The 22,786-nt window shown below is 45.0% G+C and overlaps 1 protein-coding gene across 4 annotated transcripts in view; it reads left to right on the plus strand.

Moving 5' to 3' along the window:
- Nucleotides 1-22,786, plus strand: part of PDE7B (phosphodiesterase 7B) — a 698,908-nt gene that overhangs the window by 306,210 nt on the left and 369,912 nt on the right. For all 4 annotated transcript variants that reach the window (XM_063917385.1, XM_063917388.1, XM_063917386.1 and 1 more), the window contains one exon: nucleotides 4,530-4,590. In XM_063917385.1, coding sequence (XP_063773455.1) covers nucleotides 4,530-4,590 — 61 coding nt within the window. The remainder of the gene's footprint in view (nucleotides 1-4,529; nucleotides 4,591-22,786) is intronic.

Here is a 22,786-nt window from a genome sequence, read left to right on the forward strand (position 1 = left end):
ATACTGGCGTATAATTTCCGTGTTACTGCCGTATAATTCCAGCGATATTGCCGTATAAATCCTGTGATACTGCCGTATAATTCCTGTGATACTGGCGTATAATTCCAGTGATATTGGCGTATAATTCCCGTAATACTGGCGTATAATTCCAGTGATATTGCCATATAATTCCTGTGATACTGCCGTATAATTCCCGTGATACTGTCATATAATTCCAGTGATGTTGCTGTATAATTCCTGTGATACTGCTGTATAATTCTAGTGATATTGCCATATAATTCCTGTGATACTGGCGTATAATTCCAGTGATATTGCCGTATAATTCCAGTGATACTGCCGTGTAATTCCAGTGTTATTGCCGTATAATTCCTGTGATACTGCCGTATAATTCCCATGATACTGTCATATAATTCCAGTGATATTGCTGTATAATTCCTGTGATACTGCCATATAATTCCAGTGATATTGCCATATAATTCCCGTGATACTGGCGTATAATTCCAGTGATATTGCCGTATAATTCCAGTGATACTGCCGTATAATTCCCGTGATACTGTTGTATAATTCCACTGATATTGCTGTATAATTCCTGTGATACTGCCGTATAATTCCAGTGATATTGCCATATAATTCCTGTGATACTGGCGTATAATTCCAGTGATATTGCCGTATAATTCCAGTGATATTGCTGTATAATTCCTGTGATACTGGCGTATAATTCCTGTGATACTGGCATATAATTCCAGTGATATTGCCATAAAATTCCTGTGATACTGGCGTGTAATTCCAGTGATATTGCCGTATAATTCCTGTGATACTGCCGTATAATTCCAGTAATACTGTCATATAATTCCAGTGATATTGCTGTATAATTCCTGTGATACTGCCGACTAATTCCAGTGATATTGCCATATAATTCCCGTGATACTGGCGTATAATTCCAGTGATATTGCCGTATAATTCCAGTGATATTGCTGTATAATTCCTGTGATACTGACGTATAAATCTCGTGATACTGCCGTATAATTCCAGTGATATTGCTGTATAAATCCTGTGATATTGCCGTATAATTCCCGTGATACTGGCGTATAATTCCAGTGATATTGACGTATAATCCCAGTGATATTGCTGTATAATTCCTGTGATACTGCCGTATAATTTCAGTGATATTGCCGTATAATTCCTGTGATACTGCCATATAATTCCAGTGATATTGCTATATAATTCCTGTGATACTGCCGTATAATTCCTGTGATACTGTCGTATAATTCCTGTGATATTGCTGTATAATTCCTGTGATACTGCTGTGTAATTCCAGTGATATTGTCGTATAATTCCCGTGATACTGGCGTATAATTCCAGTGATACTGCCGTATAATTCCAGTGATACTGCCGTATAATTCCAGTGATATTGCTGTATAATTCCTGTGATACTGGCGTATAAGGGTGTAGTATGCGTTGCCGGCGGTCGGGCTCCCGGGGGACCAGCATACCGGCGCCGGAATCCCGACCGCTGGCATACCGACAGCTGGGCGAGTGCAAATGAGCCCCTTGCAGGCTCACTGCGCCCGCCACACTGTGGGCACGGTGGCGCACTACGCACGCAACGCTATCTATTCTCCCTCCAGGGGGGTCGTGGACCCCCAAGAGGGAGAAAAGTTGTCGGTATGCCGGCGGTTGAGATTTCGGCGCCGGTATGGTGGTCGTCGGGAGCCCAGCCACCGGCAACCTGAAGACAACCCGCGTATAATTCCACTGATATTGCCGTATAATTCCAGTGATGCTGTTTTATAATTCCAGTGATACTGGCGTATTATTCCTGTGATATTGCTGTATAATTCCAGTGATATTGCTGTATAATTCCTGTGATACTGGTGCATAATTCCAGTGATACTGACTTATATTTCCAGTGATATTGCCGTATAATTCCTGTGATACTGGCATATAATTCCAGTGATATTGCCGTATAATTCCTGTGATACTGGCATATAATTCCTGTGATACTGCCGTATAATTCCAGTGATATTGCCGTATAATTCCTGTGATACAGGCGTATAATTCTTGTGATATTGCCGTATAATTCCAGTGATACTGGCGTATAATTCCCGTAATACTGCCGAATAATTCCTGTGATACTGCCGTATAAATCCAGTGATCCTGCCGTATAATTCCAGTGATCCTGTCGTATAATTCTAGTGATCCTGCCATATAATTCCAGTGATCCGGCCGTATAATTCCAGTGATCCTGTCGTATAATTACAGTGGTACTGGCGTATAAGTACAGTCCAGTGATACTGCCGTATATGTCCAGTGATACTGCCGTATATGTTCATTGATGCTGCCATATATGTCTAGTGATGCTGCCGTATATGTCCATTAATACTGCCGTATATGTCCAGCGGTACTGCCGTATAAATCCAGTGATCCTGCCGTATAAGACCAGTGATCCTGCCATATAATCACAGTGGTACTGGGTATAAATCCAGTCCAGTGATACTGCCGTATATGTCCATTGATACTGCCGTGTATGTCCAGCGGTACTGCCGTATAATTACAGTGATCCTGCCATATATGTCCAGTGGTACTGCCATATAATTCCAGTGATACTGCCGTATATATATATATATATATATATTTATATATATGTATATATATATATATATATATATATATATATATACCCTGTTGCAAAGCGGATTACTGAGGCCATAACAGCTGATGTTAGACGTTCATCCGGTATCCACCATTAGTGCAGTGGGACTGCAGTGCCAACCCTAGATGGGCCAGGTATTTGTGCCGCACACTTGTGTCGCTTAGTTTAGTCATACAACTACCTCTGTATGATGTGCTGTTTGGGTACTATGTTTTTTTTAAGTGCCATCCTGTCTAACATTGCAATGCCACTCCTAGATAGGCCAATTGTTTGTGTCACTTAGCTTAGTCATACAGCTACCTCATTGCACCTCTTTTACATCTTTGCATGATGTGCTGTTTGGGGCCTTTTTTTATATCTGCCTTCCTGTCTGACATAACAGTGCCACTCCTAGATGGACCAATTGTTTGTGTCGCTTAGCTTAGTCATACAGCTACCTCATTGCACCTCTTCTACATCTTTGCATGATGTGCTGTTTGGGGCTTTTATTTTATATCTGCCCTCCTGTCTGACACTGCAGTGCCACTCCTAGATGGGCCAGGTGTTTGTGCCGCACACTTGTGTCGCTTAGCTTAGTCATACAGCAACCTTGGTGCACCTCTTTTTCATCTTTGCATCATGTGTTGTTTAGGGCATGGTTTTTTAAAGTGCAGTCCTGTCTGACACTGCCATATATGTCCAGGGGTACTGCTGTATTAGTCCAGGGGTACTGCCGTATAAGTTTACAAATTGCAGAATTTTTGAAAAATGACAAGGGTGTACAGGAGATGCTGTCAGTGGACTGAAAAATTGCGGGCCACTTTCGACATTCAGCCACTGAATGCCACTACTAGATGGGCCAGGTGGTTGTGTCGCTTAGCTTAGTCATACAGCAACCTCGGTCCACTTCTTTTTCTTCTTTGCATCATGTGCTGTTTGGGGCCTATTCTTTAAATCTGCCCTCCTGTCTGACACTGCAGTGCCACTCCTAGATGGACCAGGTGTTTGTGCCGCACACTTGTGTCGCTTAGCTTAGTAATAAAGCAACCTCGGTGCACCGCTTTTTCTTCTTTGCATCATGTGCTGTTTGGGGCCTATTTTTAAATCTGCCATCCTGTCTGACACTGCAGTGCCACTCCTAGATGGGTCAGGCGTTTGTGCCGCACACTTGTGTCGCTTAGCTTAGTCATACAGCCACCTTGGTGCAACCTTTTTGCCTAAAAACAATATTGTGAGGTGTTAGGTTTTCAGAATAGACTGGAAAATGAGTGGAAATTAATGTTATTGAGGTTAATAATACCGTAGAATCAAAATTACCCCCAAATTCTGTGATTTTAGCTATTTTTAAGTTTTTTTCAAAAATCATCCAGATCCAAAACCAAAACATGAAAGGGTGGTTTTGGCAAAACCAACCCAAAACCAAAACACGAGCGGGGAATTAGAACCAAAACACGAAAAGTGCCCGCCGCACATCTCTACTAGGAAACGACGCATTGCAATTTACAGATTTCCAAAACGAGACACTCCTGGGAAACTTGCATACAGGATACATGCTAAATCAAGTATTTTAAGACTATAGGATCTTGGTATAGGATATGTAATGAAAGTGTTCTGCTCCAACAATTTTAATAACTTACATTGTCCTTTTATCAATGGTAATAATAATGCTTATTGTGTAGAGCAGAGTTTCCCAAACTCCGCCATTACAGTTCAGGTTTTAAGGATATACATACATGAGCACAAGTGACTTAATTAGTACCTCAGTTAATTTATATTAACAATCTACACTCAAGCATGGATATCCTTAAAACCTGTAGTGTATTGGAGGATTTGGGGAAACTCTGGTGTAGACTATAGATGCAGCATTTTATAACAAACGTCATTTTTGTGCTTTCAGAGGTGTGGAGAAATCTCATTTGATAATCCTGAGCAGAATGCCAGATGTTTGCGCATGCTAGGTAAGTGGTCTTTATTATTCTACTGGGAATTATGGAATGGAGCCTCACCAATATATTTTTGGTTAGTTGTGGAATGATTATAGTCAATACGTTGCTCAGTTCTCACTCACAAAATAATCCTATTTCTGTTGGCTGGGAACACAAACTTAAAATATTTTTATATACTAAATACTCTTTCTAAAAAGTCTATGTATAATAAAATCTGAATTAGCCTGTGAAAATGATGTTAAAACTGCTATTTCATGCGTCTGAAGCTAGCTGAATATTGGGCTGCTAGATGTTTGTGGTTTGAATCCCAATTCCCATAAACCACGTGAAAATAGTTTCTTGGCGTCCACTGTGCAGCAAGCATTGCAAGGACATTCACAGCAACTACATTATTGGCATCAGGCAATGAAGCAAACATTGTAGGGAAGTTAATTACTAATTATGACTTTAGCTGGATCTTAAAAAATTAATTTTCTGAAAAATAACTTATTTTTCTGTTAATGGTTTATTCTCAGAAATAGCTACAGTACATGTATTTGGCATATCATTACTGTCTTTCAAGATGAGAAATGAGAAATCTCAGGTTTTCTTGGTACAGTAACATGAAAACACACGTTTAAGTGCTTTAGTCATTGACTCATTTTAAATAAATTTTCATAACTATTTAGAAAATAATTAGTCCCTACAATAGCCATTTTTTTGTACATTGATAAAGCATTGCATGTTACATTTTCACTGTGTTGTATTGCTTAACATTATGGGGCTGATGATGATCTGAATTTCATCGCTTAATATACACACAATTGTTGCCCAGAACAGAAAAGCCAAATGTGTGTATGCAGATTTGCATGAATCTGAGAATTGGGCCTGGAGAGGCAGGGCACAGGGGCGTTAAGGTGCAGGGTAATGTAAGAGCGTGTTTGCAGAAATACTAACAGACTGGCACAAACCCACATAAATGCCTTTCTACCCATAAGTATTACTGGGAGCTAATATACATGAGTGTAACTATTTAGGGTGCAAGGGGTGCTATTGCTATGGGGCCCAGAGGCTTAGGGGGGCCTGGGCCCAGGTTATAATGTTACATACCAATTTACTAGGCTTTCCTGCTAAACAATTGGGTCTGATCCATTGCCCATCCTGAATTGTGAGACATTACATTTTCAGTAATAAGTATTTGTAGTGGATGTTATAATGGTAAGGGTGCATGGTAATGTGGCACTATATGAACTGGAGGGCACTGTTATGTGTCTTAATTTGATCTGCTTACTGTAATGTGGAGGGCACTATAACGTTACATAATAAGAACTGGGACACTGTAATGGGGCACAGTATGAACAGGGGGTAATGTAATACGGCATAATATGAACTGGGGCACTGTATGTCATAATGTGAATTTGGGATTCTATGTGGCATAATTTGTACAAGCGCCCTACAATGCGACATCATGTAAACTAGGGAACTACGATGGAATATATAATAAACTAGGGCACTACTATAAATCATAATATTACTTAGGGCATTACTATAGTTCAGAAAATTAACTAGTGCATGATTATGGGGCATAAAATTAATAACTGCTGCAGGGAGGTGTCTCTCAAGAAGCAATCAGACAGAGGCCCCTTCAACATGTTGCTATGGGGCCCACAGAGTACTGGTTGAGCTCCTGCTGGTATATAAATGTAGATGATGATCATCATCATCCACACTTACTACCTGTTCCCATTCACAATTGCAAGACTTTCTTCGAGATGCACCCACTCTGTGGAATGCCCTCCCATGCACAATTGGACTCTACCCTAGTCTCAAAACCTTCAAACATTTACTAAAAACTCACCTCTTAAGGCTAGCTTATCAAATTCCGGAACCACTCACATAGCCTTCATAAGCTATCCTACTAAATTACATCCCACCTATACAACCCACCAAGAATCTTTGCAATGTCTATTCTATAGAATGTAAGCTTGCGAGCAGGACCTTCCTGCCTCTACGTCTGTCTGTTATTACCTGGTTTGTTCTGTCACTGTTGTTTATATTTGTAAAGCACAAGAGAATATGCTGTCAATAAATCTAATAAATAATAACAATGATGTTCTCCAGCACCATACCTCCCAACCTCACCAATTTTGGAGGGGCAAACCCATGGTCCTACCCGCGGACCTAAATGTCCTTCATTGGGGGGGGGGGGGGGTTGGAAGGCCCATTATCAGTTGTTGCAGAGCAAACTGTGAATAGATGCCATGTGTGGCTTTGGCATTTCCCATGAAGCCATGCACCCTTACACGAGGCCATGCTCCCTAAATCCAGGGCACAAAATGGTCTTAACCTCGTTCTGAAGAAACTTGGGGGGTATGCCAGCACTACCCAACCCATTGTGAGTTTGCAAATTCAATTCTGAAACTGACCAGTGCGTTTTTCATTGCTATGTTTTTATGTGCTTATTTTTTCACAATTAAGTGGATAGCTGTGCTTGATGTATTATGGAAAATTGTTACGTTTTATTGAAACCTAATAGCTAATACATATTATTAAAAGCGTAGATGTATAAATGTACACTATGTCTGACATAAATTAATAGCATAAAGTACTACTGGTGCAGACATGTACTGATTCTGGATGCATAACTGTTAGCATACGCTCAGGGGCGCTCTAAGAGAGGAGGAGGCCCATGTGATGCCTCCTCCATTCGGGACCCCTCCTCTCTGCCAGCAGCAGTGGAGAGTCTGAGCACTAGAGGGATCTGACTCTACTGCGCATGCGTAGTTCACTGGGAAAATGGTATGGTGGCCATTTTCCCAGTGATTTCTCTACTGCGCATGCGCAGAACACATCCGCTGCACCATTTTCATGGTGATTCCAGAGCGCTGCTGACGTCAGCGCAAGACTCCAGAGGGGTAAGTATTAAAAAGAAGTGGGTGCAGTGTGTGCAGTGGGGGCCACCTCTGGACTCGTGGCCCATGTGCACTGCACACACTGCACCCATTATAGATACACCAGTGCATACGGTGGTAAAATTGCAGAGAGTCTTAGCATAAATTCATACTTGCCTACTTCAGAGCACTGAGCTGTGGGAGTTCCAGATGGGCCCGGAGTCACAAATTGCTTCATTGCAGCCCTGTCCCTATGACATTCCAGATGGGTCCAGAGTCATAAGTTGCTTAATTGCAGCCTTGTCCCCATGACATTTTAATTTGATTTGTGTCATTAGGGGTGTCTCGTAAAAATAACATGAAAGTGGACAAGTATGCGTAAATTACATCCAGTATGCATCATCAGCTCTCTATGGGCAGTGTTGGACTGGGCATAAAGGGCCCACCAGGTGAAGGCAATCATAGGTGCCACTAAGGTGTGTGGCCAGTCTTCAGAAGGGTGTGGACAACCACCAGAGAGGAGTGGCCAGCCATTATAGAAGCAACATACTATGGATGGTGTGAGCGATGGTGGAGTACCAAGGATGCACCAATCAGTATTACAGCATGCTGGGGAGAGGAAGTAGGTGACAGGCAGTGGTTGACACTGGGGAGAGGCAGCGGGTGACCCTGGGGAGAGGTAGTTTGTGATGCTGGGGAGAGGCAGTGACAGACAGTGGGTGACACTGGGGAAAGACATTGGGTGACAGGCAGTAGGTGACGCTGAGGAGAGACAGTGGGTGACAGGCAGTAGGTGACACTGGGGAGAATAAGAAAATGTTTGTAGTATCAAACACTTAGGGAGCGCTTTTAAAAAACTTATATTTAATTCACATAATAGTAACATACATTTAAAAAAGAGCACAGTGAATAATGCAGTGTTAAAATATAGATAACTGATATAAAGTGTCCAATGCTGCAGTCCGCTTTTATAATTTAAATTTATGTCCAAAGTTTTTAGCTTATTATTCAGCTACCATGGCTCAACCGCTAGACAATTGGGCTATGATGCATCAGGTCACCGGTTCAATACCCTCACAGTGCGGCCATATATACAGAGTGAATTCTTTATTATTTTAATTTTTACTTATACTTTATTTGTTTATAAAATTCTTATTTAATAGTGATGAGCGGGTTCGGTTTCTCGGAAACCGAACCCCCCCGAACTTCAGCCTTTTTACACGGATCCGAGGCAGACTCGGATCTTCCCGCCTTGCTCGGCTCACCCGAGCGCGCCCGAACGTCATCATCCCGCTGTCGGATTCTCGCGAGGCTCGGATTCTATCGCGAGACTCGGATTCTATATAAGGAGCCGCGCGTCGCCGCCATTTTCACACGTGCATTGAGATTGATAGGGAGAGGACGTGGCTGGCGTCCTCTCCGTTTAGAGTAGACTAGAGAGTAGTAGAGACACTTGATTTACTAATTTTGGGGAGCATATTAGGAGTACTACTTGCTGATAGTGTGACCAGTGACCACCAGTTTAATTAATCCGTTCTCTGCCTGAAAAAAAACGATACACAGTGTGACACAGTCACATACCATATCTGTGCTCAGCCTCAGTGTGCTGCATCATCTATGTAATACTGTATATCTGACTGTGCTGAGTGCTCAGTGCTCACACAGCTTAATTGTGGGGGAGACTGGGGAGCAGTTATAGCAGGAGTACATATTTTAACAGTGCACACTTTTGCTGCCAGAGTGCCACTGCCAGTGTGACTGACCAGTGACCACTGACCACCAGTATATTGTGATTGTCTGCCTGAAAAAGTTAAACACTCGTCGTGTGGTGTTTTTATTCTATAAACGCATTCTGCTGACAGTGTCCAGCAGGTCCGTCATTATATAATATATACCTGTCCGGCTGCAGTAGTGATATATATATATTTTTTATATCATTATCATCCAGTCTATATTAGCACTGCAGCAGACGCAGTACGGTAGTCCACGGCTGTAGCTACCTCTGTGTCGGCAGTCGCTCGTCCATCCATAATTGTATACCACCTACCCGTGGTGTTTTTTTTTTCTATCTTCTTGATACTAGTAGCTTACTTTAGGAGTCTGCAGTGCTGAGCTGACAGTGTCCAGCAGGTCCGTCATTATATAATATATACCTGTCCGGCTGCAGTAGTGATATATATATATTTTATATCTCATTATCATCCAGTCTATATTAGCAGCAGACGCAGTACGGTAGTCCACGGCTGTAGCTACCTCTGTGTCGGCAGTCGCTCGTCCATCCATAATTGTATACCACCTACCCGTGGTGTTTTTTTTTTCTCTATCTTCTTGATACTAGTAGCTTACTTTAGGAGTCTGCAGTGCTGAGCTGACAGTGTCCAGCAGGTCCGTCATTATATAATATATACCTGTCCGGCTGCAGTAGTGATATATATATATTTTATATCTCATTATCATCCAGTCTATATTAGCAGCAGACGCAGTACGGTAGTCCACGGCTGTAGCTACCTCTGTGTCGGCAGTCGCTCGTCCATCCATAATTGTATACCACCTACCCGTGGTGTTTTTTTTTTTTTCTATCTTCTTGATACTAGTAGCTTACTTTAGGAGTCTGCAGTGCTGAGCTGACAGTGTCCAGCAGGTCCGTCATTATATAATATATACCTGTCCGGCTGCAGTAGTGATATATATATATTTTATGTCTCATTATCATCCAGTCTATATTAGCAGCAGACGCAGTACGGTAGTCCACGGCCGTAGCTACCTCTGTGTCGGCAGTCGCTCGTCCATCCATAATTGTATACCACCTACCCGTGGTGTTTTTTTTTTTTTCTATCTTCTTGATACTAGTAGCTTACTTTAGGAGTCTGCAGTGCTGAGCTGACAGTGTCCAGCAGGTCCGTCATTATATAATATATACCTGTCCGGCTGCAGTAGTGATATATATATATATATTTTATATCTCATTATCATCCAGTCTATATTAGCAGCAGACACAGTACGGTAGTCCATGGCTGTAGCTACCTCTGTGTCGGCAGTCGCTCGTCCATCCATAATTGTATACCACCTACCCGTGGTGTTTTTTTTTCTTCTATCTTCTTGATACTAGTAGCTTACTTTAGGAGTCTGCAGTGCTGAGCTGACAGTGTCCAGCAGGTCCGTCATTATATAATATATACCTGTCCGGCTGCAGTAGTGATATATATATATATTTTATATCTCATTATCATCCAGTCTATATTAGCAGCAGACGCAGTACGGTAGTCCACGGCTGTAGCTACCTCTGTGTCGGCAGTCGCTCGTCCATCCATAATTGTATACCACCTACCCGTGGTGTTTTTTTTTTTCTATCTTCTTGATACTAGTAGCTTACTTTAGGAGTCTGCAGTGCTGAGCTGACAGTGTCCAGCAGGTCCGTCATTATATAATATATACCTGTCCGGCTGCTGTAGTGATATATATATATATTTTATATCTCATTATCATCCAGTCTATATTAGCAGCAGACGCAGTACGGTAGTCCACGGCCGTAGCTACCTCTGTGTCGGCAGTCGCTCGTCCATCCATAATTGTATACCACCTACCCGTGGTGTTTTTTTTTCTATCTTCTTGATACTAGTAGCTTACTTTAGGAGTCTGCAGTGCTGAGCTGACAGTGTCCAGCAGGTCCGTCATTATATAATATATACCTGTCCGGCTGCAGTAGTGATATATATATATTTTATATCTCATTATCATCCAGTCTATATTAGCAGCAGACGCAGTACGGTAGTCCACGGCTGTAGCTACCTCTGTGTCGGCAGTCACTCGTCCATCCATAATTGTATACCACCTACCCGTGGTGTTTTTTTTTTTTCTATCTTCTTGATACTAGTAGCTTACTTTAGGAGTCTGCAGTGCTGAGCTGACAGTGTCCAGCAGGTCCGTCATTATATAATATATACCTGTCCGGCTGCAGTAGTGATATATATATATTTTATATCTCATTATCATCCAGTCTATATTAGCAGCAGACGCAGTACGGTAGTCCACGGCTGTAGCTACCTCTGTGTCGGCAGTCGCTCGTCCATCCATAATTGTATACCACCTACCCGTGGTGTTTTTTTTTTCTATCTTCTTGATACTAGTAGCTTACTTTAGGAGTCTGCAGTGCTGAGCTGACAGTGTCCAGCAGGTCCGTCATTATATAATATATACCTGTCCGGCTGCAGTAGTGATATATATATATTTTATATCTCATTATCATCCAGTCTATATTAGCAGCAGACACAGTACGGTAGTCCACGGCTGTAGCTACCTCTGTGTCGGCAGTCGCTCGTCCATCCATAATTGTATACCACCTACCCGTGGTGTTTTTTTTTTTCTATCTTCTTGATACTAGTAGCTTGCTTTAGGAGTCTGCAGTGCTGAGCTGACAGTGTCCAGCAGGTCCGTCATTATATAATATATACCTGTCCGGCTGCTGTAGTGATATATATATATTTTATATCTCATTATCATCCAGTCTATATTAGCAGCAGACGCAGTACGGTAGTCCACGGCCGTAGCTACCTCTGTGTCGGCAGTCGCTCGTCCATCCATAATTGTATACCACCTACCCGTGGTGGGTTTTTTTTTCTCTATCTTCTTGATACTAGTAGCTTACTTTAGGAGTCTGCAGTGCTGAGCTGACAGCGTCCAGCAGGTCCGTCATTATATAATATATACCTGTCCGGCTGCAGTAGTGATATATATATATTTTATATCTCATTATCATCCAGTCTATATTAGCAGCAGACGCAGTACGGTAGTCCACGGCTGTAGCTACCTCTGTGTCGGCAGTCGCTCGTCCATCCATAATTGTATACCACCTACCCGTGGTGTTTTTTTTTTTTCTATCTTCTTGATACTAGTAGCTTACTTTAGGAGTCTGCAGTGCTGAGCTGACAGTGTCCAGCAGGTCCGTCATTATATAATATATACCTGTCCGGCTGCTGTAGTGATATATATATATTTTATATCTCATTATCATCCAGTCTATATTAGCAGCAGACGCAGTACGGTAGTCCACGGCTGTAGCTACCTCTGTGTCGGCAGTCGCTCGTCCATCCATAATTGTATACCACCTACCCGTGGTGTTTTTTTTTTCTATCTTCTTGATACTAGTAGCTTACTTTAGGAGTCTGCAGTGCTGAGCTGACAGTGTCCAGCAGGTCCGTCATTATATAATATATACCTGTCCGGCTGCAGTAGTGATATATATATATTTTATATCTCATTATCATCCAGTCTATATTAGCAGCAGACGCAGTACGGTAGTCCACGGCTGTAGCTACCTCTGTGTCGGCAGTCGCTCGTCCATCCATAATTGTATACCACCTACCCGTGGTGTTTTTTTTTTCTATCTTCTTGATACTAGTAGCTTACTTTAGGAGTCTGCAGTGCTGAACTGACAGTGTCCAGCAGGTCCGTCATTATATAATATATACCTGTCCGGCTGCAGGAGTGATATATATATATTTTATATCTCATTATCATCCAGTCTATATTAGCAGCAGACGCAGTACGGTAGTCCACGGCTGTAGCTACCTCTGTGTCGGCAGTCGCTCGTCATCCATAAGTATACTAGTATCCATCCATCTCCATTGTTTACCTGAGGTGCCTTTTAGTTGTGCCTATTAAAATATGGAGAACAAAAATGTTGAGGTTCCAAAAATAGGGAAAGATCAAGATCCACTTCCACCTCGTGCTGAAGCTGCTGCCACTAGTCATGGCCGAGACGATGAAATGCCATCAACTTCGTCTGCCAAGGCCGATGCCCAATGTCATAGTACAGAGCATGTAAAATCCAAAACACCAAATATCAGTAAAAAAAGGACTCAAAAATCTAAAATAAAATTGTCGGAGGAGAAGCGTAAACTTGCCAATATGCCATTTACCACACGGAGTGGCAAGGAACGGCTGAGGCCCTGGCCTATGTTCATGGCTAGTGGTTCAGCTTCACATGAGGATGGAAGCACTCAGCCTCTCGCTAGAAAAATGAAAAGACTCAAGCTGGAAAAAGCACAGCAAAGAACTGTGCGTTCTTCGAAATCCCAAATCCACAAGGAGAGTCCAATTGTGTCGGTTGCGATGCCTGACCTTCCCAACACTGGACGTGAAGAGCATGCGCCTTCCACCATTTGCACGCCCCCTGCAAGTGCTGGAAGGAGCACCCGCAGTCCAGTTCCTGATAGTCAGATTGAAGATGTCAGTGTTGAAGTACACCAGGATGAGGAGGATATGGGTGTTGCTGGCGCTGGGGAGGAAATTGACAAGGAGGATTCTGATGGTGAGGTGGTTTGTTTAAGTCAGGCACCCGGGGAGACACCTGTTGTCCGTGGGAGGAATATGGCCATTGACATGCCTGGTGAAAATACCAAAAAAATCAGCTCTTCGGTGTGGAAGTATTTCACCAGAAATGCGGACAACATTTGTCAAGCCGTGTGTTGCCTTTGTCAAGCTGTAATAAGTAGGGGTAAGGACGTTAACCACCTCTGAACATCCTCCCTTATACGTCACCTGCAGCGCATTCATCATAAGTCAGTGACAAGTTCAAAAACTTTGGGCGACAGCGGAAGCAGTCCACTGACCAGTAAATCCCTTCCTCTTGTAACCAAGCTCACGCAAACCACCCCACCAACTCCCTCAGTGTCAATTTCCTCCTTCCCCAGGAATGCCAATAGTCCTGCAGGCCATGTCACTGGCAATTCTGACGAGTCCTCTCCTGCCTGGGATTCCTCCGATGCATCCTTGCGTGTAACGCCTACTGCTGCTGGCGCTGCTGTTGTTGCTGCTGGGAGTCGATGGTCATCCCAGAGGGGAAATCGTAAGACCACTTTTACTACTTCCACCAAGCAATTGACTGTCCAACAGTCCTTTGCGAGGAAGATGAAATATCACAGCAGTCATCCTGCTGCAAAGCGGATAACTGAGGCCTTGGCATCCTGGGCGGTGAGAAACGTGGTTCCGGTATCCATCATTACTGCAGAGCCAACTAGAGACTTGTTGGAGGTACTGTGTCCCCGGTACCAAATACCATCTAGGTTCCATTTCTCTAGGCAGGCGATACCGAAAATGTACACAGACCTCAGAAAAAGACTCACCAGTGTCCTAAAAAATGCAGTTGTACCCAATGTCCACTTAACCACGGACATGTGGACAAGTGGAGCAGGGCAGGCTCAGGACTATATGACTGTGACAGCCCACTGGGTAGATGTATGGACTCCCGCCGCAAGAACAGCAGCGGCGGCACCAGTAGCAGCATCTCGCAAACGCCAACTCTTTCCTAGGCAGGCTACGCTTTGTATCACCGCTTTCCAGAATACGCACACAGCTGAAAACCTCTTACGGCAACTGAGGAAGATCATCGCGGAATGGCTTACCCCAATTGGACTCTCCTGTGGATTTGTGGCATCGGACAACGCCAGCAATATTGTGTGTGCATTAAATCTGGGCAAATTCCAGCACGTCCCATGTTTTGCACATACCTTGAATTTGGTGGTGCAGAATTATTTAAAAAACGACAGGGGCGTGCAAGAGATGCTGTCGGTGGCCAGAAGAATTGCGGGACACTTTCGGCGTACAGGCACCACGTACAGAAGACTGGAGCACCACCAAAAACGCCTGAACCTGCCCTGCCATCATCTGAAGCAAGAAGTGGTAACGAGGTGGAATTCAACCCTCTATATGCTTCAGAGGTTGGAGGAGCAGCAAAAGGCCATTCAAGCCTATACAATTGAGCACGATATAGGAGGTGGAATGCACCTGTCTCAAGCGCAGTGAAGAATGATTTCAACGTTGTGCAAGGTTCTGCTGCCCTTTGAACTTGCCACACGTGAAGTCAGTTCAGACACTGCCAGCCTGAGTCAGGTCATTCCCCTCATCAGGCTTTTGCAGAAGAAGCTGGAGAGATTGAAGGAGGAGCTAACACAGAGCGATTCCGCTAGCCATGTGGGACTTGTGGATGGAGCCCTTAATTCGCTTAACAAGGATTCACAGGTGGTCAATCTGTTGAAATCAGAGCACTACATTTTGGCCACCGTGCTCGATCCTAGATTTAAAACCTACCTTGGATCTCTCTTTCCGGCAGACACAAGTCTGCTGGGGTTCAAAGAACTGCTGGTGAGAAAATTGTCAAGTCAAGCGGAACGCGACCTGTCAACATCTCCTCCTTCACATTCTCCCGCAACTGGGGGTGCGAGGAAAAGGCTCAGAATTCCGAGCCCACCCGCTGGCGGTGATGCAGGGCAGTCTGGAGCGACTGCTGATGCAGGGCAGTCTGGAGCGACTGCTGATGCTGACATCTGGTCCGGACTGAAGGACCTGACAACGATTACGGACATGTCGTCTACTGTCACTGCATATGATTCTCTCCCCATTGAAAGAATGGTGGAGGATTATATGAGTGACCGCATCCAAGTAGGCACGTCAGACAGTCCGTACTTATACTGGCAGGAAAAAGAGGCAATTTGGAGGCCCTTGCACAAACTGGCTTTATTCTACCTAAGTTGCCCTCCCACAAGTGTGTACTCCGAAAGAGTGTTTAGTGCCGCCGCTCACCTTGTCAGCAATCGGCGTACGAGGTTACATCCAGAAAATGTGGAGAAGATGATGTTCATTAAAATGAATTATAATCAATTCCTCCGTGGAGACATTGACCAGCAGCAATTGCCTCCACAAAGTACACAGGGAGCTGAGATGGTGGATTCCAGTGGGGACGAATTGATAATCTGTGAGGAGGGGGATGTACACGGTGATATATCGGAGGATGATGATGAGGTGGACATCTTGCCTCTGTAGAGCCAGTTTGTGCAAGGAGAGATTAATTGCTTCTTTTTTGGTGGGGGTCCAAACCAACCCGTCATTTCAGTCACAGTCGTGTGGCAGACCCTGTCACTGAAATGATGGGTTGGTTAAAGTGTGCATGTCCTGTTTATACAACATAAGGATGGGTGGGAGGGCCCAAGGACAATTCCATCTTGCACCTCTTTTTTCTTTAATTTTTCTTTGCATCATGTGCTGTTTGGGGACAATTTTTTTGAAGTGCCATCCTGTCTGACACTGCAGTGCCACTCCTAGATGGGCCAGGTGTTTGTGTCGGCCACTAGGGTCGCTTAGCTTACTCACACAGCTACCTCATTGCGCCTCTTTTTTTCTTTGCGTCATGTGCTGTTTGGGGAGTAGTTTTTTGAAGGGCCATCCTGCGTGACACTGCAGTGCCACTCCTAGATGGGCCAGGTGTTTGTGTCGGCCACTTGGGTCGCTGAGCTTAGTCATCCAGCGACCTCGGTGCAAATTTTAGGACTAAAAATAATATTGTGAGGTGTTCAGAATAGACTGAAAATGAGTGGAAATTATGGTTATTGAGGTTAATAATACTTTGGGATCAAAATGACCCCCAAATTCTATGATTTAAGCTGTTTTTTAGGGTTTTTTGAAAAAAACACCCGAATCCAAAACACACCCGAATCCGACAAAAAAAATTCGGTGAGGTTTTGCCAAAACGCGTTCGAACCCAAAACACGGCCGCGGAACCGAACCCAAAACCAAAACACAAAACCCAAAAAATTTCCGGCGCTCATCACTATTATTTAACACTTATCTTTAAATTCAAAGTATAATCACAATCTTTACATACAGAGATAGAGATCCGGATTATTATTATTATTATTATTATTATTATTATTTTTTTTTTTTTATATATATACCCAGTATTTTGACATTCCAACAGTTGGGACTATCTGTGCTTACTATACAGCGTGCCAAAATTTTTGGACATAAATTTAAATTATAAAAGCGGACTGCAGCATTGGACACTTTATATCAGTTATCTATATTTTAACACTGCATTATTCACTGTGCTCTTTTTTAAATGTATGTTACTATTATGTGAATTAAACATAAGTTTTTTAAAAGCGCGCCCTAAGTGTTTGATACTACAAACATTTTCTTATTCTTGTTGTTAGGCATCCAGATTGCCATTGGGAGCTGCTTAATCAAATGTTATGTTATAACAATTTTTTATCTTATGATTAGGAATATATAGGTGCTTAACAGGGGTGTATTTAGGTGTCCGAGCGCCCCTGGCAAAGTAAAGGACTGGTGCCCCCCCCCATGTTTGAAATAGTGAACGCACGTGTGCCAAAAAAGGGGCGTGGCCACTCAGTAGTACCCCAATTCAAATTACACCACAGTAGTGTGCCTTACTCACATGACACAGCACAGTAATGTACATTATCCACGTTATGCTACACAGTAGTACCCCTTATACACATTATGCCACACAGTAGTACATATATATATATATATATATATATATATATATATATGTATGGGAAGGCGTGCACGCTCCTGGGAAAGTGGGTGTGGCTTCACAATTTTATATTATGATATCAAACTATAAATATATAATCACACCCCCTACACATGTGTACACACACAATTAGCAGCCTTACACACAATACCCACAGTAGTTCTCATTACACATAATGTCCCCAGTATAGTGTCAGATGCACATAATGTCCCCAGTATAGTGGCAGTTACACATAAGGACCCCTGTAGTGCAGTGCCAGATACACATAATGCCTCCGAGTATAGTGCCAGATACACATATGCCCCCAGAGTGCCAGATACAAACATGCTGCCACAGTGCCAGATACACATGCCAGCACCGAGCCAGATACTCGTATGCCCCTACAGTGCCAGACACTCATATGCCCCCACAGTGCCGGACATTCGTATGGCCCCACAGTGCCAGATACACGTATGCCCACACAGCATCGGATACACATATGCCCCCACAGTGCCAGAGACAGGTATGCCCCCACAGTGCCAGACACATATATGCCCCATGTTGATTTTACTATTAAAGGCAGCACTTTTAGGTAGATTCACTTTTAGAGGCGACAGCTATCCCCCCACCCCTGTGTAGTTCCTCAACAGCAGGGATGCCCATTAATAATCAAAGAATGCAGCAGCAGCCACTGTAATTGGCACCGGGGTCCAGCACCGCACCACAATACAGACAAGAAACTCTACATAAACTACACCCCCCAGCAGCCGCTGCTGCATACTGTGATCATTACTGGGCATCTCTGCTGGTGAGGAACTACACGGGGATGGGGGGATAGCTGCTGCCTCTAAAAGAGAATCTACCTACTGCCCGCGGGTGGCACCTCTGGACGGCGCCCATCCTCGGCTGGCGCCCCTGGCGAGTGCCATCCTGGCCAATAGGAAGATACACCCCTGGTGCTTAATAATTAAATAAGTATTATAACTTTAAATATACACTCCAGGTGAGTGCATAGCACCCAATTATATCAGGATACATATCCCCTGATTTTTGTTGACACTGGGGAGAAGCAGTAGGTGACACTGGGGAGAGGCAGTGGGTGACGCTGGGGAGATGCAGTGGGTGACGCTGGGGAGAGGCAATGGGTGAAGCTGGGGAGAGGCAGTGGGTTACACTGGGGAGAGGCAGTAGGGGATAGGCAGTGGGTGATGCTTGGGAGGAGAGGAAATAGGTGACAGGCAGTGGTTGACACTAGGGAGAGGCAGTGGGTGATGCTGGGGAGAGCCAGACGGTGACACTAGGAAGCAGCAGTGGGTGACACTAAGGAGAGGTAGTTTGTGATGCTGGGGAGAGGCAGTGACAGACAGTGGGTGATGCTGGGGAGAGGCAGTGACAGACAGTGGGTGATGCTGGGGAGAGGCATTGGGTGACAGGCAGTAGGTGACACTGGGGAGAGGCAGTGGGTGACAAGTAGTGGGTGACACTGGGGAGAGGCATTGGGTGACAGGCAGTAGGTGACACTGGGGAGAAACAGTGAGTGACAAGTAGTAGGTGACACTGGGGAGAGGCATTGGGTGACAGGCAGTAGGTGACACTGGGGAGAAACATTGAGTGACAAGTAGTAGGTGACACTGGGGAGAGGCAGTGAGCGACAGGCAGTAGGTGACATTGGGGAGAGGCAGTCGGTGACAAGTAGTGGGTGACGCTGGAGAGAGGCGGTGGGTGATGCTGGGGAGAGGCAGTGGGTGATGCTGGGGAGAGGCAGTGGGTGACGCTGGGGAGAGGCAGTGGGTGAAGATGGGGAGAGGCAGTGGGTGACGCTGGGGAGAGGCAGTGGGTGACGCTGGGGAGAGGCAGTGGGAGACAGGCAGTAGGTGACGCTGGGGAGCGGCAGTAGGTGACGCTGGGGAGAGGCAGAAGATGGCGCAGGGGAGGGCAGTGGATGCTGGGGAGAATCAGTGGGGTGACAGGTAGTGGGTGACACTGGGGAGAGGCAGTGGGTGACAGGCAGTAGGTGACACTCGGGAGAGAAAGTGGGTGAGAGGCAGTAGGTGACACTGGGGTGAGAAAGTGGGTGACAGGCAGCGGGTGACACTAGGGTCAGGCAGCGGGGGATGCTGGGGAGAGGCAGTGGGTGACAGGCAGTGAGTGGGTGACACTGGGGAGAGAAAGTGGATTACAAGCAGCGGATGACACTTTGGTGAGGCAGCGGGTGATGCTGGGAGAGGCAGCAGGTGACACTGGGGACAGGCGGAGGGTGATGCTGGGGAGAGGCAGCGGATGACACTGGGGACAGGCAGAGGGTGACACTGGGGACAGGCAGCGAGTGACACTGGGGACAGGCAGCGGGTGACGCTGTGGACAGGCAGCAGGTGAAGCTGGGGAGAGGCAGTGGGTGACACTGGGGACAGGCGGTGGGTAATTTCCTCTATAAAAACTACTAACCTTTTTTTGCCTTAAAGCCATTCAGTCTGCTGGGTCTCCACGGATCCACCTCATGGTAGATTTACAGGCTCCTCTGAGTGTGTACTTGCTTGTCTGAGGCTGGGCTCCTCTCCCCCTCCCCTCCCCCCGCTGACATAATTACAAGACTTTGCTGCAGCCTCTGCTGCATATTACATACTCTGACTCACACACAAATCCATACAACCCCCCCCCCCCCCACTTCCCCACACACAAATCCATACAACCCCCCCCCCCCCCCCCCCACTTCCCCACCTCCTTGCTGCCAGCTGCCTAGTCAGTGAGCTGCGGAGCTTGTCTGCCAGAAAGAAGGGAGAGACTGCAGCCTGGTTAAGCTCCTCCCCTGTGACATCACCTGACACTGGCATACGGCTGCCTACTCCCCGCCCCCAGCTTCACGCAGCCTCCGGCCGCCGGGTCAAACACAGCAAGCACCTGCAGTTAGTAAATACAGCGCCTGCAGTGTCCTGATGACATGTACTAGGCCCTGCCTGCCCTCATGCAAAAGTGGGCATGGCTATGAATCCCCGGGGCCCACTGGTGAATCCCCCGGAAGCCCGGCAGGCCAGCCCGAGCCTGTCTATGGTCTCCACACAATAATAAGGCACGAAAGAAAGCCATGAAAATAGGAACTATATTTGGCACTTATGAAAACTAGTCCAGTTTTGTATGGTGAAAGAAACAATATGATTAATTGTTATGAGCAATCCCATTAGGTTTCATAGGTGTTCTATTTTGTGTTTTATTTTATGGACTAAGCACAAAGTTCTCATTGGTTGCCCTATGTGCCTTGATTTCTGCAGGTGCGACTAGTCCTTTCCTAAAGCACATGGGCTTGTGAAGAATGATGAAGGTTACAATGTAGGATGAATCGCACTCACTAATGGATGGAGAATAGAATATGGTGCTGCTACATCTGAAAGTCTCTAACCTTCTTACAAATAAGGATATAAATCATACTTGCCTACTCTCCCGGAATGGCCGGCCACCGCTGCATTCTAAAGTGGGCGGTCCAGGAGTGTCAGATGACGTGATCCGCGCTTAATTGCGTCATCTTGGCCCCACCCCCTGCCTCCCAATGCCGGTAATCTTGGCATTGAGTTGCAGGGGGCGGGGCCACGGTGACGCAGTCACATTGCCACACGCCTGGATCCGCCCCATGCAGCGTCATCAAGCCCCGCCACGCCCCTCTCTGTGCCGACCTGGCTGCCCCCTCCCGCATGGAGCAGCTAGAATATCGGCAAGCATGATATAAATTGTAGGAATTGATATAGCGCAGCACAAAATCTATTGGGGTAGGGAATGTATAGTGCTAAGTGTTCCTGTTCCTGCTGATAAAAGGGGTTTGTGGATGTATATAAAGGGGATATTGTACGTATACATCCATACACCCCCTTTATCACCATAAGAACATTGCATCCACACTTACCACTATTCATTCCCTACCCCAATAGATTGTGTGCTGCTATATCAATCCTCACAATTTATATCCAGAATCAAGGAGGTGTCTGTAGTGTAGAGTATCAGACATTGCACCAGCCAATAGGAGTTAAACTGAGCGAAGCTGATTTCCCTTGTGATACTAGCTGTCATTGATAAGTAGTAGACACCACTTCCCCAGCCACTCTGATCATGCTGGGTCATACATGTGCTCTGCACCCGCAGCCCACATTTGGCCCAGATTCCAGTAGCAGATTCCACACAAAGATATATTTACTGTAGATTAAAAAAATGGCCAAAAATTGAAAAAAATAAATAAATATATAGTTTTATTTATAAACAAAAAAAGCTATTTTTTTTCTCCCTGTCGCCTTTGTTATCTTCTTTCTGAGATGGCATTAGCAATTGGAATACCACTGGTGGTACTTGTACTGTTAAATAGGATTAAGTAGACTATCCCTGCGGTGGCTGGCAAAGACTATTGTGAGTGGGGCTTCATAAATTGGGAGGAGCTGAGATATTTCTTCTTTTCATAAAATAAAAATGTCCGTGCACCTTTCTACACAGTGTCGGACTGGGGCATGTAGGGCCCACCAGGGGAATGCAGTGGTAGGGGCCCATGTTTAGGGGTGTAGCCAGTCTCTAGAGGGGGTGTGCCAAGCCACCACATTGGTTTGCCTAACCATTTTGCAAGAGTTGGTCCCCTAGATAAGTATATACCGTAAATACTGTAATGCATGCATGATAATGTACTAGATTAGTGACAGCATAGTCTGGAACCTGATCCCTAGAGGAGGGGGTGGGGCCCCAGGCAGTAGGGCCCACCGGTGGTTTCCCCTGTACCCCTGTGGGCCAGTCCAACCCTGTTTCTACAGAGCAAGGAATACCCTGGAAATTACTCCTCCTTCCATCCTCTGTTTCATTTAAATAATTTCACAACCCTAATGGAAATGCTTTCATTTTTCTAGTCCTTTCTTAGCAAGGAGTGCTTTTGCCCAGCTTATCTCCTCCAATTGGATGATGATTGTGCTGTACAGCTATAGCCAACATTTTGCCTTTTTACCTTTACAGCACTCGGCAGTTGCATACCAATGTTCCTTACTGACTATTCATCTGTCCTTTT

The sequence above is a fragment of the Pseudophryne corroboree genome, chromosome 4 (assembly GCF_028390025.1).
Source record: "Pseudophryne corroboree isolate aPseCor3 chromosome 4, aPseCor3.hap2, whole genome shotgun sequence".
Lineage (NCBI taxonomy): Eukaryota > Metazoa > Chordata > Amphibia > Anura > Myobatrachidae > Pseudophryne > Pseudophryne corroboree.